The sequence below is a fragment of the Cyprinodon tularosa genome, unplaced genomic scaffold (assembly GCF_016077235.1).
Source record: "Cyprinodon tularosa strain WSP-4 unplaced genomic scaffold, ASM1607723v1 ctg729, whole genome shotgun sequence".
Classification (NCBI taxonomy): domain Eukaryota; kingdom Metazoa; phylum Chordata; class Actinopteri; order Cyprinodontiformes; family Cyprinodontidae; genus Cyprinodon; species Cyprinodon tularosa.
In genome coordinates this window covers 235,049-253,163 of record NW_024039484.1, presented here as the reverse complement: position 1 = coordinate 253,163, position 18,115 = coordinate 235,049, and the positions used below count along the sequence as shown (strand labels likewise).

Sequence of the window (18,115 nt, the reverse complement as noted above, 5' to 3'; positions counted from 1 at the left end):
TTTTTATACATTTAATTGGCAGAATATTACATTGTTACATGTTCCATCTTACTCAATCCCCTATTATTAAAATTAGTTTTCGATTATTTTCTTTGTCTACATCTGGCTAATTGTCACGTCTACATTTCATATTATCAAATAAAAAATATACATAAATAACACAGTAAATACAATATACAATAAGAAAAACTGCAAATGAACTAATTGTCCTCCTTGTTTAATTATCAGATTTACCAAAAGAAGTTTTTTTAATATCCCTTAAGTAGATCCTATCTGAGAGTATGAAGAGAGCTAAATTATTTCAAAAAGCAGCACACCATGCCCAGAGGTAAAAACATTCAAGAACAGTTGAGAAACAATCCCTATCAGACTGCAAATAGTTAAACTCTCAGGTTTCAAGTCTAACCACACAGAGTGAAACTAGATCAACCTTAGAAAAATGCAATGGAACAATGGTAAACCCGCAAAGGCCTACATGTATGACTAACCAAAATGTGAAGCAGTGCTTGCCTTACATTTTCTGTTAGAGATGTGGCTTCATTGGCCAGAAGTGTACAAACAGAAAAAGTTAACTAAGAATAAATATGTTCTCACAATGATGAGATCATTTACCAGCAATTTGACAAACCCTTAATCTCCATTGCAAAAAAATTTTTATCTTTGATCAAGACATCTTTCTGCGCTTCTTAAATTCAGTCGATACAAACCAGCTTCTCAAACTAAGAAAGTCTTAATTTGCATAATTAGTCTGTGTGAATTTCACATCTTTTTACTGGGAATGATGGAAACTTGATAAACAGACATGTGAGAGCTGGTTAGTCTATTAAACATAATTATATCCATATAAGCGTTGTGGGAGTTCTTCTCTTCTAAATCTTTTCCACAATGCTTCATATAAAATGTTGAGTTCTGTTCATGTTAGAGTGCAAGCTTTAAGCATTTGCTTCCATTATTGGAGAGTTCTCTTTATTATCTCCAGTACCATTCTAAGCATTGACTAAGAGATCAAAGTTTGGATTGATATTTCTAAAAACAAACTTATCACTTATGTCCTATTATTGGACAGCAAGATTTCAACCATAAATGGTCCACACAATATATAGCTAACAGTTTTTTCCTAGCTTGCTACAATTATTTATTTATAATCCTGAGATACCTTAAGAACTGGTTACCAATCAACAGGAAATCCTGAAAGAAAATTCCCAGTTATCACATTCCTGGTAGCTAATGTTTAGAGTATTTAATATTGTTAGCAATGCGATCAATTAGAATTTCACAGAGAAATATTTCAGCTTAAGCATCTAGTGCAGGATTAAGGTCTCAATATGCAGTCACTGCACAGGACAGTAGAGTCCAAACTTTCTGAACCTCTTTCAAAATTCACAAACCTCTCAGGGCAAAAATTATGTTTTCAATCAAAAAAGCTAAATTATTCTATGAATTATTTTATGCTTCTCTGCTTAGCAAAATACGAAATATTCAGCATTTTTAAGAAAAAAAAAAACTTTTATAGATCCAATCACAGGGTTCGGTGGTTTGCCATACCAAATTAAATGTGTCCAGTTTTCTAACCTTTAAGGTTAAAGGCCATAAAGTTTGTTAAAAAATAAGAACTGAAACAAAAACCTAATGAAATATTTGAAAACGAAAAGGAGCTACAAAAACCAAAAGTTAAACAAATGTACATCTTAAGCTCTCTCTTATAAAACCCAAAACATACACTGCAAAAAAACATCTAGAAATGAGTAAAAAATGTCTTAAATTAAGTGTATTTACCCTTAATTTGAGCACATAAATAAGATGATCTGCCAATGGAATTAGTATTATTACTCCTAAAATAAGATAATTAGATAATATACTGGAAATAAGAAAAAGCAATTGTTATTTTTTTCTTATTTTATATGTAAATTGTCTTGTTCCATTGGCAAAGTGTCTCACTTCCCTCCTCAATTCAAGAAAAAATGCAATTTGAGCAAAAATGACTTATTTAGATTTACATTTTTTTGCAGTGTACAGTATGGAGGTGTACATTAGCATAGGGTACACAGGGTACACATAAAATTGAAAAAGTATTTTTTTGTTTAACTCTATGAGATGAGCTGTGCCTATATGTCCTGTCATGCAAAGGTTTGTTGCCGACTATAGATCCTATATGTCGGTTGGGAACATTGGGAGGTCCCTATGCTAAATTAACTATCAATAGATGGCATTCTACTTTCTCTTCCTTCCTTACTGCCGGCACTATTTGGACAGCACTTATCATAGTGTATGCTGACACACTTGTACTTTGGCTTAAGTGTCCTTACTGATTCGCCCATTTTGGATGGAACCAGGGACTCTCCAAGGTTCCCAACTGTTGCATTCAGGAGATGTGAGAACTGGGAATGGTTTTAAAACATAAAAAACATTCTAGAGAAATGTGATTTACGGTAATAACATGCTTTGCTGATGAATCAGTCCAGTAAGCTAACGATCGTGCATCAAAAGTCATTTTTTCTAGTCAATATTGAAATTCAGAGAAACGCATTTAGGTTTTCATTAGCCGCAAGCAGAGGTGGGTACTCCAGGATCAGTAATTATGAAACCTGTACTCTAGATCGGTTCAAACCATGTGCCTCTCACAGCAACGGCAGGGACCAATGTTGAAAACCCCCTGGTTAAGTGAAGTGGGTGAAGGAAAACTATGCAGGGTTGCTATTTACTTCAAACAGATTTACCCACCAATGCCTACAAGCATAATCGCTGAACTGAAAATTAACACTTGAAATCGATCACTCTTTGTTGCATTAATCCAAATAATAGAGTAGGTTCACCTGAGATGAAATAAGTGTTTGATGGGATTTCATTATCAACAAAGAGTCCCCTTTATTCCACAGCAGGTGAGGTTAGGCTTTTAAGTAACATTTTGTCCATTTAGAAGCTAAAAAAGCTCAAATGCTTCAATTTATAATGTCCTCAGCTCATCATAATTTTTGGGTGCCCACAACAGCCGCTGCACACGTATGTCAGCCCTGTAACCAATGTTGGTGTCCCAGCAGTACTCTGGAGAAAGAATCCTGCTGGGCTTGTGAAGCCAAAAGTACTTGTTTAAATGGCTCTCATCATGCCACAACGCCTCCACATTGTTCTCCTTATCCTCCATGATGCTTTTATAGCAAGCCTCTGTGAGGGCCTTGACGTTCTTCCAGGAGCCTCCAAACACAGCGGCATGGTAGTAAAAATCTCCAGTTTTCATGAATGCCTTGGATTTTGGGTTGCGGTCATAGGTGAACAGCCTCTTTGGGAGGTGATAGTAGAAGGCATGAAGCAGAGCCACAGTATCTCCCAAAGCTTCTGGGCCAAATCTTCCTGTGAAAACCTGATCGACATCAAAGCAGAAGACATGCGTGGAGTGGTGCCGGATGTCCGACTCTATAATGTCTGATATGGACTTCATCCTCAACATGGAGATGTCCTGCCACCGCGTGTGCTTTTCCACTCTGATTACTTTCATCTTCCGATTAGGGGCGAGCTTGATGTTTGGTACTTTCTCAGGTGTGTCCGTAAACACATAGTAAATCACAGGCAAACTCAGCATGAAATAACGCTCTGATGACTTAAGGAAAGCCTCAAGGTAGGCATCCAGGTACCTTTAAAACAGAGACAAGGATGTAGTACTTGTTTTCCTTATCAAGTTGCACCAGGATGTGTCCTCACATTGATTTAAAAACCAACCTGCCAACTGCAAATACAGTTAAGGCGACAGACGACCCGCGGCTTCTGTGTATCTGATCGTAATGACTGGGGTTAAACATTCCCTCCCAGATGATGGGAGCATTCCAGGTTGTGCATGTCTGCACGTCACTTCGAGACCTGAAACAGAGGAAGACGCATGCTTTAAGTTTTATGAAGGGTTGTAGTATACACTGTACATTTAATTCAGCTTTTTAGATACAGATCTCCTTATAAACACACTTCCTCTTTATCAACCTGTTGGTTGGCTAATTTCCAACTGAAACACAGAAACAGACACAAAAAAAAAAACTATGATTCCTGTCAGGCATCTATTTATGAAAACAGACTTTTCTTCTTGTTCTTAATTTTATTACTCTTTAAGTTAGCATTATTTATGCTACATTATTGAAACATCTAGAGCAGGCATCCCCAAACTCTGTCCTCAAGGCCCCCTGTCCTGCAGGTTTTAGAGGTTTCCTTGCTCCAGCACAGCTGATTTAAATTGAAAGCTGATTAACAGGCTTTTGGTCTACTGCAATCATTATAACCAGCTGTGCTGAAGCAGAGAAACCTCTAAAACCTGCAGGACAGGGGGCCTTGAGGACTGAGTTTGGGGATGCCTGATCTAGAGTTATTGTGTTAAGACAGAATACTCTGAAACGGCCCTTCTCAGAGTTGTAACTATAGTCACCATCTGAGGAAACACTTTGGTAAATTCCAAGATGAACATAAAGTACAGATATAAAAAGGTCAGCGTGAAAGTCTGAGTTTTTTTTTGAACTTCCATCCAAATATCTTTCCCTCGACTCAGCCCTTCCCATCCTCTTCATATAAGAAAAAGTGAGGAATTATGAGATGCCATGTTTTTTATTCTACACTTTCAAAACTATTGAATACGTACATTGTATTATAATGGCTTTGGAAGTCATGATGCCAAATCATATTACACTTGATATCACAACTGAAATAAAGTATTAATAGCTCCATGAGTGCCAGGTCTAAATAAAATCTTTTGGTACCAGTGAAAAAGTAGAATTAAAATAATGCTTTTCAAGCCGAACCGAAAAGATACATTTTTTTATTTAGCTTGTCCTGAAGGTATAAACACCATGAAAATCCTTTTTTGGAAACCAAGGATCCGTTTCATAATGCGGGTTTAACAAATTCCGATTCAAATCCACAACTCTAAATTGATCTAGCCAGAAGTTGGGAACTCTGAGTTTTTCGGTTTCACAACGGCGGCTATCAATTAGTTTAATCAATTTTAACTAGGTCCACTCAGAGTTAAGCATGTGTGCAAGTATGAAAAGCCATTATCATGGGAGCACTGATTTGACGAGTCCCCATGACATGCGGCAACAGGAAGTGCCTATTTCAACCCACTGGAACTAGAGATTTTAATGCAGAAATGCCAAAAAATAAAATAAAAAAGGAGAATGTGTTTTAAAGACAGAGAAACAGTGCTACAACTACAAAGGAGAGGAAGGTGGCAAACGAGAAGGTTGTTGCTCCAGTTAATGCGTAAGTTTATATGAAGTAGGCTATGGCAGTGAATGATACATACTGTATATATATTTTTTATGCACAAAACTACGACAAAAGTCAGACTAAATCAGGAAATAAAACAGCGTGATTGGCTGTAAGGATAATGGAGACAGAGGACACCCCGAGTTTACTGAAGAAAACCTTCTCCTGACCAGGTTAGCTCTGGGGAAAATATTACTGCAGTGACTGAAACAGAGGTTGAATAAACTCTCTTTGTGAACCAAAAAAGTCAGAGTTTCCCTTTTTTTCAGGTTTAGAGAAATTAAGAGTTTTCGGTAAACCTGCTTCATGAAACTTACCCCTGGAAGACACCTTACATATCAACAATTTTACAATAACAGCATCAAACAAGGATTATGACAGCGGATCAGAAGCATATTTTCTGAACAAAGGTTTTTGTAAACAGTCCACCAGGTGCAGATGTGACGTTCGTTTTTCAGCTCATAAAAAGCAGTCTGGTCAAACATCAGTGTTGATATGCATTGTGGGACTCATTATGACAGCGCCTTTGTCACAATCTATGCTGTACAGCATTGACTGTGTCTGGACGGGTTCAGCCATATGTTGTTTCCAGGGAAATCAGCAATGAGAGGCAGGAGTATGATCTCCCAAAGCCTTTTTCCAGAAGATTCTGCAATGTTTGATACAACTGAGATCTTCTGTGTTTAAAGTGCTGTAAAACTTTAAAGCAACTTAAAAAGTAAATTCTCCTCCATCGATCAAACCACAAACCAATGGACTTTTTTTTCCAAGTTTGAAGACTTTCCGCTTCCCATCCAGGAAGCTTTCTCAATTAATAATGGCTGCAGTGACGTTTGAGTTCCAGAGTTATAGAGTGTTTTCTTATGGCTTAGAAAATATGCAAATTGAACAGGAAAAAAAGGTCCATCCCCTCAGAAAGTAGAGTCGCTGAGGTCATTGTTGGTCTGCAGTACCTGATGCTGGGCCATGTCTCTTAAAAGGGAGTCGTTAGGGTCATTGTTGGCCTGGCTGACCTGGCAAGATGTTTTGGTCCCCTGCATAGTGACGGGGTTGAGATGATAGTGGGAAGGAATCAACTCTATCGCTGCATTGTAGGTTTTAGAAAGCTTGAACCTGAATCCACCCCCTTTGTTTAAGGTTGCCAGGGCAACAACAACCTCAACGACTCCCCATTACTAAGGGGTGGGCCTGTTTTTTTTTTGTTTTTTTTGTTCAATTTGCATGTTTTCTAAGCCTTAAAAAGGCTTTTTTTTGGCCGCTCTACTCCAGACATTTTGAATTGGGAAAGCTTCCTGAATGGGAAGTGAAACTTGTTTAAATTTGGAAAACAAAGTCCAGTGTTTCGGGTTTTTTTTTTTTACTTTTTAAACTTTTTTGGAATCCCTCAGCATCTTCACCGAGCCTTATGAGGTAATCACTGTGGAAATGCAGATTATGCGGATTCTGGAGCTGACAACACCTACAGCCCAATCTCAAATTATTTGACTAAAATTAATTATTACTTTGGGAACTCAGAGTAATTTAACATTCAGATGGTCAATTGAAACACTAATATGAAAGAAGAAAAAAAAACAGTATAGTGAAATCATAGAACAGTGTGATCTTCTTATCCTTGAGTCCAACAGACAACGTATGAAACTCTCACATATCCTCCTAAATAACAATAAAAGTCCTTTAAGTAGCAGAAGTGTTTCAACGTTGAAGTCTGAGAAACATTGACTTTTACAGCTTTACAGCTTCCTTGCTATCTATTGGTGAGGGTGTTTGTGGTTGAGAAATACGGTGCAGCTGGAGAGAACACTTCTTGAGAGATTGTTAATAAACGAATCTGCAAGAAAAGCTAGTTTGGACTCTTACCAAAGATTAAGGTCTGTGTCGGCACTATTACCCAGGGCCAGCATCTTTACATTTTCCAAAGGACACTCGTCCATCGGTATGAGTCCTATCAAAAATCTGAAATGTGAAAAAGTCAGTTAATTATTGTATTTCTTTTTTCTGTCTTATTCTAAGGGGAATATTGTAAGTTCTGAACTAAGGCAATTAAAAAGATGCATTTACTCTTCTAAACTGTAAAAAGGTACATCGAATTACATGCAGTTAGCAGATCTGTGCATGAGTAAAAAAAGACAGGAGAAACTGTTTAAATCTCATCTCTGCAGCTTGAAAGGTACACGTCTATCACCTTTTAAACTTTCTAATTTGATGCATACAAAGAATGCAATATTAATTCATCTTTAATTTATTCTATACCTTCAGAAGAATAATACTTTTAGACTCCATTATAATGTAATTTAGCAGAGTAGTTAGGCCTCTTCTAACTATTTTAAATACAGACATCAACTTACAGCAACTTACCGGACAGATGGAGCTGTGTAGAACATGATGCACCATGCAATTGGAAAGAACAGCAAAAGTTTTAAAATGCTCCTTATCCTCTGAATGATCCTGTCAAGAAAAGTATTTTTTAATATCAACATTAGAGGGTAAAGAGAAAAAATATATGTTTGGTGGATATAAAAAAGTCTAGATGCCAGGATTTTAAATGAAATGGAAAATGCTTCAGTAACTTTTTTGCACCTTTTTACGTTTTTACCTTTGCAGAATTTGTCTAAAGGCAGAAGAATTTTCACAACCTATCTCATACAAAACATCTAACGAAGTGAGGACCTCTCTTGTCCACCCCATCAAAACTTTACATCCCTTCACCTTGTCTTTAAATGTAATGTTGAAAAAAAAAGTTCTTATATTCAAGGTTTCTAGCATTTACCCAAAGATTTTGGGTCAGAGCTGACTGATATTTAGAGCTTCTAATTATTTCATCCTGTTTGCCAACATCTTTGGAGAAAAGTCGCCCCACAGCAAGATGCTACCCCTCCCATGTTTTCCCAACTTTATGGAGTTTAAAAATAGCTCAGTGTTGATTTAAGGTGCAGCAGTCTCATTTATCAAAGAATGCATGGAACCTATACTACAAGTTTGAACATGCCCAAAGGCCGAGAGTGGCTCAGATAGAATACATTTTAGATCTATCACACTATACACACAAAAAAAACAGAAAATTTCTATGATTTATTACACCTGTGCATAAAAGGTTCCACCTTATGATGGACCACCCTGCATGGTCCATGCAAAGCAGCGCATAAATACCGTTGTATATTGAAGCGAGCCAGCTGATCAATGTTATTGTTACAGATGCAAACCAGAAGGAAGAGGGCAAAAAAAACCTCAGTTTAACCGAGGCAGAAACAGGTTTGTGAGCTTAAGAGTCATATAGATTTGTCTGATAGCCAAAGCAGTTGCGTAAGAAATAAAAAAGAACTATTATACTATTATATACGGAAGAGGATAAAAAAAAAAGTTAACTGATTTTTACATTTTATTTCAGTTTAATATGGGATGGTGCCCAGAATTCTAACTTTAATCTCAGAATTCTGACTTTTTTCTCAGAATTCTGACAGCTAATAAACATGTTAGCATCAAGCCATAGCCATGTCTGTTTTAGAGACTAGTTTTCTTGTTTTAATGACCTTCTGCTCCTCCATTAATGAGGGGACCCCTCGGGCAAGTAAAAAGTTGCTTAATTTCGTCATTTTCCACCAATGTGTCACTGGCCACCTCAAACAACTCACATCTTTGTCATTGAAGCTGAGTGCTCCCACATCTCTTCCTTGATGGTGCCCATCTACATTAAGATCCAAAATTCTGAGATTAAAGTCAGAATTCTGAGAAAAAAGTCAGAATTCTGAGATTAAAGTCAGATTTCTGGGGAAAAAAAGTCAGAATTCTGAGATTAAAGTCAGAATTTTGAGAAAAAAGGTCAGAATTTTTCTCCCATGTTAAACTGGCCCTAATCCTCTTTCGTAATTCTAAATGAAAACATGAGTGTCAGATGTAGACTGATCATATGTATAAAGCCGTCCGAGGTCGCAGGTAGTATTTTCCTGAATTATTTTGTTCCCAAACTTGGCTTCAGGCTGACAATTTATTAAATGTTTATGATGTTTTTAATTTGTGGGAGATAACGGTAATAATTAACGGTAATTAAAAAAGATTAATTAAATACATTAAATACTATAAAATATAATTCATATATTATATTAAAAATAAAAGTGTAGAATATCAATCTGTCTTCAATTCTTAACCTCACTATCTACATCAGGCTTTACCCTTGTGTGTGTCTGCGCATGGGGCAGAGTTTGCTCCATTCTTCCGAAGCTTCTTTCAGTCTAGACAAACTGATAAAACTGGTATTGCATTTAAAACACAACTAATCCTAACTAGATACCTCATTTTATTGTTGATGTCCACCTCTTGGCAGCACTTTCCCTGTCTTCCCGTCAAGAAAAACACTTACACTCTCCTCCTGACTGTTATCTTTATACTGTACAATGAGACTATTTTAATTGTGGGTTAAATCTCTGCAAAGTTCTAGAACTGTTGAAATGTCTTCCATGTTTTCCATCATCACTGCAGTTGATAGCAGATGTCTATAAGAACTGGGAACTAATTAAAAAGATGCTTCCGCAACATATTACCGTAGTTTAACGATGTACATAATTACCCCATTCTCAGATTTTTTATCTACTATTTCCCCTTTTTTGTGGATTGTGCTAAATATGTCACATCAAAGGTGGAAAAAAGCTCTCATATGATTCATCAAAGGATGAATATAAAAAGTTTTTTTCAGGCCTGAGTAGCCTTTTTTTATGCTCATAGAAACACAATAATATTCACTTACATTGTCGATTGTTTTTGTTGAACTCTGTATACAGGAAGAAAACTGTGGGCAGAGAGTGACAGCGGTCATAGATTTATAATTGCTGTAAGACAAGAAAGGAAACAGTTTCATGTCATCTGAAATTAACATCTTTGAAATAAAATACAAAAAAGATCCAATCCTGGAAGGTCAAAGCACTGTTACTGAGTTAGTAGATTGCAGCACAACAAAAAGGCACATTAGCAGAAGTTAGAAGTTTAGAAATCTTTATATACATCTAAATGGCTTTAAGAGTGGCCTGGTTTGTTTGGTTTCAGGCTGCAGCTTTACAATGTAAACTCTCAGAGGTTAACGACAAGAAGGAAAACTTGATTAGCAACAGCGCAACAAGACAGAGATGAGTTAGTTTCTCTAAGAAATCTGTTTAGGAAATAAACAGAATATAGTATCATGGATATTGTAGAGTATCAGCAGAAACACATAAAAAAGATCCACAGAGTTTTCTTTACTTCGAGTTTATCTCTGGATAGTTGCTCATTTCAACGACAAACCAGTCATTGAAAGTAGATTTACTTACCCATATATTATTGCAACTGTGTGAATGAAACTGTGTTCATTTTCTCTTTTTCTTTAAATGAAAACCTTGGGTAAGGCTGCAAAAACAGAAAGAGGCAAAGGTTGTCTCCTTATTTAAAGAACTCATAAATCACATGGTCCTTTATGTTAAAGATGTTGCTTTTGATGTTGTGTCCTGGTAGATTTCACATATGTGATAGGGCAGTAAGAAAGTAGATTCAAATCATAAAGTAAACAAAAATATTAAAATATCTACCAATTACCGCCTAGAAAGCATTAACTTTACTTGAAGCAATTATGCAATAACACCTGCAGGTGTTTAAACAGTATATTTCTAAAAGCCAGATAAACAACTTTTCCTTGTTTTTCTTTTCTATTTTTTTTTTGACAGCACTAGTGGCCATGTCAAGGACTAAGGCCTCCATATATGGGTCGTGTGCGCTAACCACTGCGCCAACAAAGCACCCGATTCCTTATCTTTCTTAAAGCTTTTTTTTGAAGACGTTGGAACACCCTGAGCTAAAATGTCAAAAATGAAATGTTAGTTTGAGCAACATGTCACTGTGGGCTGTTACTAGTTTATGTGATGGTGACTCAGAGCAAAACCTTTTGCTGAAATGCTGATGACAATGTCACATAAAGTTTTTTTTCTGGTTGTATTCCTAAACAATAACGGCTTCAGGAAGAACTAAATATAAAAAAGTCAGGCTTTATAAACAGACAACCACAGCTGGTGTAAGTTGAAAAAGGCTATTTTTAAAAAATCTGCCAACATACAGAGGATTTCTGGAGATTCAATTATTGTTGAACATAAAAGGCTGACCTAAATTATTCTAAAAATGGCTCTAAATAAAATAAATTTTATAGGGGTTTTCTAATGGATCATGTGAACAGTTATTGGAGTTCCTTATAACAATATTTGCTCTACGCACAGACACTATATTAAATCTTAGCACTTTTAGGAATTTAAGGACATGTCATTAATGTTTCTAATGCTAGTGTGTGATCTTTAGTATATTAGCCTCTATCATTTCGGTCAGGTGGGACTACCTGCAGTAATTAGACTCAATCCAAGAGACTAAATGACTCGAGTGGTTTTCAAAGTCGGTAACAATTGACAAACACTAAAAATGCAAATATGATGCTGTACCTGAAGGTCCTTTAAGTCATCTTCAACAGAAAGACAGCAGCTATAAAACTTATAAAACATCCATCGAATGCCCCCTGGGCTCAGTGCAAGAGGTGGGAAACAAAAGGATCGTAACTAAATTAACATCTCTGTTGGATAATGTTTCCCACCCCATGCATGAAGCAGTTGCAGAACTGGAGAGCTCTTTTAGTGACAGACTGTAAATGAACCTTGAACCGTTCACATTTCTTTCCTCCCAGCAGATCTAAGACTTTATAACCATGAATCCAAACAGCCTCAATCAATTGATAGATTCATGCTGATTTTTGCAAGTTTTCTATCTTAGTCAGTTAAATAACATGCTGCTGTCATTTTTCACATCTCTGATGTTGCTGCTATTTTCAAATATTGATTACTGTAAACATGTCCATAGCTGTATATTGGTTATTTATTCTCCAGGTGCACAGTTTTTATATTGTTAAAACACTTTACAGTACAGTATTTTATTGTTTATCTTTTAACTCTTCACTATTATGTAATTCTTATACATATTTCTAAGGTCCACATTTGTGTGATAGTTTTTTTCTATAATGTTTTTGTTGCTGTAAACACCAGAATTTCCCCAATAGGGACCTAAAAAGGATTTTCTATTCTATTCTATGTCACAGTCAGTTGTGATGCCATTCTGTTGGGGGGAAAAAATAACTTAGATAGAAATTAAACTACCTGTTAAGAAGCAATAGGATTTCCTGTAATGTTCAGGCTCTAGAATGTGTGTGTAGGTGATCCTTTGTTTTTGAATTGTTTGTTACCTTTGTGGGTGTTTCCTTTTTAGAAGCCATCTTGGAACCTTGCTAAGGAGGAGGCCCGCCTCAAACCCAGCTCTCTTATAGAGGGAGCCATGATGGCTGAACTTTGATTTGCTGAGGGTAAATTGAGAAGGCGGGGATAACAGTATATAGGTGGACTGATTGCTGTAGTAAGGGTCTGTTCTACAGGTATATACAGATTGGTCTAAGGAGCCAGAGTCTGGAAGAACAGCAGCAGCAGTATACATTCCGACATTCAAAATAAAAATTGCAAAAAGAATATCTAATCATGTGTCAGTATTTACAACTGAAGTATTAGCTATCATATTAAGACTACAGTGGATCGAAGAAGTTCAACCACTAAGAACTATAATATGTACCGACTCAATGGCTACGCTAAATAGTCTTCTAAATGGAAAATCTGAAACTAGGCGAGATTTAATATTTGAAGTATTGCAAAGTCTATTTAGAATAAGGCAATTAAGAATTCTAGTACACTTTCTCTGGGTGCCAGCACATGTGGGTGTAGATGGAAATGAGAAAGCGGACAAGCTAGCAAAGAAAGCATTAAATCATCAGCAAATAGAAATGAATGTATTTTTAAGTAAATCAGAAATTAAAACATTGATAACAATTGAAACTCGAAAGAAATGGCAAACGATATGGAATAATGAGTCAAAAGGAAGACATTTATATCAGATTCAAAAGTTTATTGGAAAGGAGAGGAAAAGATATGGAAATAGGAAAAAAGATATAACTATTTCAAGGCTAAGAATAGGTCACACAGCATTAAACTACAGTCTTTTTAAAATAGGGAAACAGGAAATTGTGATAAATGTGGAGATCCAGAAACAGTACAACATATTATTTTTGAGTGTACTGCGTATGTAAGGGAGAGAATGAAGTTCATACAAGAGTTGAGAAAAATAGGGATTAATGGGAATTCAATAAAAGCATTGTTAGGAAACGAGATAAGACAAACAAGAGTTAATGAAATATTATTCAAATATCTAAAAGATACAGGAACAATTAATAGGATTTAGTTATAGGATTCTTTTTTTTTTTTTTCCTTTTGGGTATAGCGCAGTCTTCCAAAATTGTGCACTCCGCACTCCAGATCAGTAGGTGGCGGAAATGCACCTTTTACGTTGGCCTGTCAATCCGCCATAAAACAACAGAAGAAGAAGAAGAAGTAAGGGTCTGAACAATCCAGACTAAAGTATAACCTCACTTGTTACTATTGTCAGCAGCCTGGTCACAAAGCTTCTTTATGTCCTTTAAGAAAACCTAAGTCAGTTGAGTTATGTGTGGTACCCTCCAAAGAACATAATTATGAACTTTCTGATGGTTTGATTCCACATAAAAATGTGGTAGATGTGATGATAAACGGCAAAGCTGTAAAAGCTCTTGCAGATACGGGTAGTTCACAAACTTTGGTGAAATCTTCTTTGTTGAACAATATAATGCCTAACTTTAACAAGCTGGTAAACATTACTTGTGTTCATGGATCCAACAGTATCCAACTGCAGATGTCACTATTGAAGTTGAAAGCCAAGCTTTTATGTTGACTGTTGGAGTTGTGGATCAGTTAGCATATGATGTTATCCTAGGGGAAGATTTACCAATCTTAGACAGTTTGGTTTAAGAAAATTCTGTGGTATATTCCTGTGCTGTCATGACACGATCCATGAAAAAGGGCTTAGAACCTCTGCCAGATGCAGATGATGATTTGTATGAAGGAGGAAGTAAAATCAGGAAATCAAAACGACAACGTAGACAGGGGAAAAACAAAAACAAAAGCAGGTCAAAACTTCCTGAACCTACATTACCATTAATTCCATGTGTTGATCTCCAGTGGCAAATTCCTGATAACTTTAAAGAAAGACAAGAAAATGATCCATCTCTGAAACCTCTCTTTGATAAAGCAAACAAAGATGGTGAAAAAGAGACTACTGTGGAGTTCAAAAGTTTAGCAGGAGAGCCTTTTATTATAAAGGACGAACTTTTGTATCTAGCAGACATTGATGATGTGATTGAGTACTGCAAATCATGTCATGATTGTCAGTTAGTAGCCCCCACTAAAGTTTCAGACCGTGCCCAGTTGCAGACTTTACCAATAATGACTGTTCTTTATGAGAGAATCGCCATGGATATTATAGGTCCTTTACCTAAGAGCAGTAATGGTCATAAATATGCATTAGTTATCTGTGACTATGCAACCAGATATCCAGATGTTTTTCCATTACGTTCTCTCCAGGTCAAACACATTGTCCGGTGTTTGGTAGACCTTTTCTCCAGAGTTGGTATCCCTAAGGAGATTCTAACTGATCAAGGTACCAATTTCATGTCACAAGTGATGAAAATTCTTTATGATCAACTGGGAGTAAAAGGTATTCGTACTACTCCATACCATCCAGAAACTGATGGTTTGGTAGAATGATTTAATGGTACATTAAAACAAATGTTGAGAAAGTTTATTGATGAAACTGGGAAAGACTGGGATAAATGGTTGCCTTTTCTTTTGTTTGCATACAGAGAAGTACCACAAGCCTCAACTGGTTTTTCTCCTTTTGAGTTGCTTTATGGGAGACACGTTAGAGGCCCTTTGGACATGCTGAAGGAGAACTGGATGGCTGGAGGGGAACCTTGCTAAGGAGGAGGCCCACCTCAAACCCAGCTCTCTTATAGAGGGGGCCATGATGGCTGAACTTTGATTTGCTGAGGGTAAATTGAGAAGGCAGGGATAACAGTATATAGGTAGACTGATGGCTGTAGTAAGAGTCTGATGGGAAAGCTGCCATTTTGTTCTCAGTATAACCATGCTCTGATGGAAGAGACTTAATAAATGACCTTTTGTTTTTCCTCCAACCAACTTTGCTGGATTTTTCCTTCCACACCACACCTCTCAGCGCAACACTACCAAAAAACAAGATTTAAAAAAAAATCCTGTGATTTTTTTTTTTTTTACTTCAAGCCTGGAATACTGTTTCTCTTTACAATTAGATAGTTTGCAAAATGCAATAAAAAGCCTTCAGTCGATGCAAATTGCTGCATCATCACTTTTGATTAAAGTTACATAGAAAGATTACATTTCTCCTGCTTTCAATAGTTCTCCTGCTCTCAACGGAGATGTTGTGAGAGCTGTACTAAACGAAATAACATTTTGTATACACCCTGTGTGTACAAAAAGACAAAGTTTGTCTAAGTTTAACTCCCCTTTACTGGCTCCATGTAAAATCTACAACATAATTTAAAAATTCTCCCTTCTGTGTATACTGTAAAGCTGCAAATGACCAAGCTTCCTACATGTTTAAGATAAGTTAAACATTATTGATCTCACAGTGGAGAGAAATTCACTTCATTTGAGCATCAGCTCAATAGTCGAAAGAAAATAAAAAAGATGAATTATTTCAGTCTTATTTGTGGTTTGTAGAATGTTTAAAAGTAGAATTCCATGGAGATCTTTTAGTTTTCAGCCTCCACTTCAGGAGCCATTGCTCTAACCTATTGCTATTAGATCAGTGCCTCTGTGTTGCTTTTGTTTGTCTGCTATGTTTGCTAAGTGCAAGGCAAAAGCTTTTCAAACTAAGCTTGTTTTTCCTGGAGGAACTTGCGGTCCTAAGGGAGTTTTCCACTACTATGTCTCAACAGGCTTGCCTAATATACACTGCAATGCAAAAAGGATTTGAGTGTCTGTGACTAAGATGAGCTTACAAGTACATGATTATTCAGCAGAAGTTACTGTAATTTCACAAAAATGATGCAATGCTATCTACTGGGTTTCCTTTAGATAGAACATTTTAAAGTTATCCATATTTAGGACTTAATATGATTAAGCTAGCTCTGTAAAGTAATATGATGTGTGTTGTTAATGGGCACTATATAAAAAACTGATTTAATCTGATTGTTTCTGATTTATGCACTGTGTAAATCCTAACAGATTACAGGCCATCAGATCTGGTCTAAGTGTTTCATTAAGATGATTTTCTAGTCACTGGAAACCTGTCCAGGGCGTACCCCGCCTCTCGTCCATAGAATGCTGGAGATTGGCACCAACCCCACTATGACCCAGAGAAGGACTAAGTGGGAGAAAAAGGTTTCAAACCACTTAAAAAATTGCTTCATGCCTATGAAGTACTTGTGATAATCTGTCATATAATCCTAATAATCAAAATATCTTGACAAATTTAAGTGGCATGAGTCCTTCTTCAAGGTGCCTTTAAATTTTTTTTTTTGTGATCAAATCGACCGTTTAGCAACCCACACAAAAGATCTTTAGAAGTCTGCTTTGTCATCTTTTTTTCATTATTGACTAAAACTAGTTAACAAAATTATCTAAATATGTCAATATTAGATTACAGACAATAGCTCATAAAAAACTGAATCTGAACCTGAGATTGAAATAAAATAAGGAGCTATCCTACCTGGAGGTGTTATTCACTTGTTTAAAACCTTCACACATCAACGGGCAGAGAGCAACTGCATGTTTCAGTGTGTCTGTGGACCAACCCTATAGGTACTCTGTAACGTACTTAGAAAAGGGAGGGGCATGAAAACAACACCTTCCTTGTTTAGAAAAAGTATTTTAGTGTGTACTTTAAAAGATTCCCTATAATAATGATATAATGCAACCGCTTTTGGCATTTACTTAATCATATTTAGTTATTTTAACACAATTGTTTTATGTCCCACCCTGCTAACATGAAAGAATTGAATTAAAGTAACAAAATATGATTAATCAAATACCGAAAACAGTTGCATTATTTTCTTCAGCATACTGTAAAAAATCTCCCCAGCTATAGATATTTTATCTTTTCTTCAGATACACATTATTTATGTTTGTAAAAACACTGTACAGCAAAGTCAGTATTTTATTTGTTTTTCCTTTATATATATTTTTTTATATTTATTTTAGTTAAATCTAAACATTGTGGTCTTCATTATTTCATAAAACAGTGTCACATGACATCCTTTTAAGATCCAGTATACACACATATTAGGAACAGACTTTTTGGGGGACGATTAAGGACATAAAGTTTAAAATATGATGAAAAAAAAGTCCTAGGACAATAAAGTTAAATTTAAAAAACAAAAGTGGTAATATGAGAAAAACATCATGTTATGAGAATTAGGGTGGACATCTCCAGAATTGCCACAGTTTGCAGAACTATTTCACTCCTGGAGTAAATGGGCAAGATTAGATTTCTACATTTTATTTTCTATATATCTTTATTTTTTCCTACTTCATCACCATATACTATATATATCATATCAGCATCAGATCATATTTTTACACAAGAAAAAATAAAAACAAAACAATAAAATTACTTTTAAAGTAATTTCTTTTTCCAAAAAGTTACTGAAGTAGATGTAACTGAGTAAATGTAAGAAATGGTACCCATCTCTGCAAAGAACCTTTCCAAATTAATATAAGGTGTTATAACTATTTGCATGCCTGCCTGGAAGCAAATGACGAAGTTCTTTATCAACAGATTCAGCACTTACTCACTTTCCATATGCCAGTTCATAATCTTCTGCTAAACATCCCAAAGGGAAATTAAATGTTGCCGTAACTCATACCTTAATTTTTAAAAAGCTATTGTAGGTGTTAATATTGCACCAATTCTGGAGAAGCCACTTACT

The 18,115-nt window shown here is 36.0% G+C and overlaps 1 protein-coding gene across 10 annotated transcripts; it reads right to left on the bottom strand.

Moving 5' to 3' along the window:
- Positions 1-1,998: 1,998 nt before the first annotated feature.
- On the bottom strand, positions 1,999-16,966 carry LOC119772774 (alpha-1,3-galactosyltransferase 2-like). 10 transcript variants are annotated; one of them, XM_038269401.1, is made up of 8 exons: positions 16,897-16,951; positions 15,139-15,190; positions 12,476-12,534; positions 9,980-10,021; positions 7,597-7,686; positions 7,099-7,194; positions 3,715-3,852; positions 1,999-3,629 (listed from the first exon to the last, which is right to left on the bottom strand). In XM_038269401.1, exons 1-8 carry the CDS (start codon positions 16,932-16,934, stop codon positions 2,945-2,947), a joined length of 1,200 nt encoding a protein of 399 aa, XP_038125329.1. In that variant the 5' UTR covers positions 16,935-16,951; the 3' UTR covers positions 1,999-2,944. The 10 variants fall into 10 exon arrangements, with proteins under 10 accessions (XP_038125329.1, XP_038125328.1, XP_038125327.1 ...); XM_038269400.1 differs by lacking the exon at positions 15,139-15,190 and having other exon boundaries at positions 12,476-12,586; positions 16,897-16,940; XM_038269399.1 differs by lacking the exon at positions 16,897-16,951 and having other exon boundaries at positions 15,139-15,409.
- Between the last annotated feature and the right edge of the window lie 1,149 nt (positions 16,967-18,115).

Excerpts from the sequence above, each read along its gene's own strand:
- LOC119772774 (XM_038269398.1), bottom strand. The coding sequence starts at position 12,720 with ATGTATACTGCTGCTGCTGTTCTTCCAGACTCTGGCTCCTTAGACCAA. Across the intron at positions 3,853-7,098 it reads GACACAGACCTTAATCTTTG|GTCTCGAAGTGACGTGCAGA; the intron begins GTAAGAGTCCAA and ends CCTCTGTTTCAG. Across the intron at positions 3,630-3,714 it reads ACTGTATTTGCAGTTGGCAG|GTACCTGGATGCCTACCTTG; the intron begins GTTGGTTTTTAA and ends TCTGTTTTAAAG.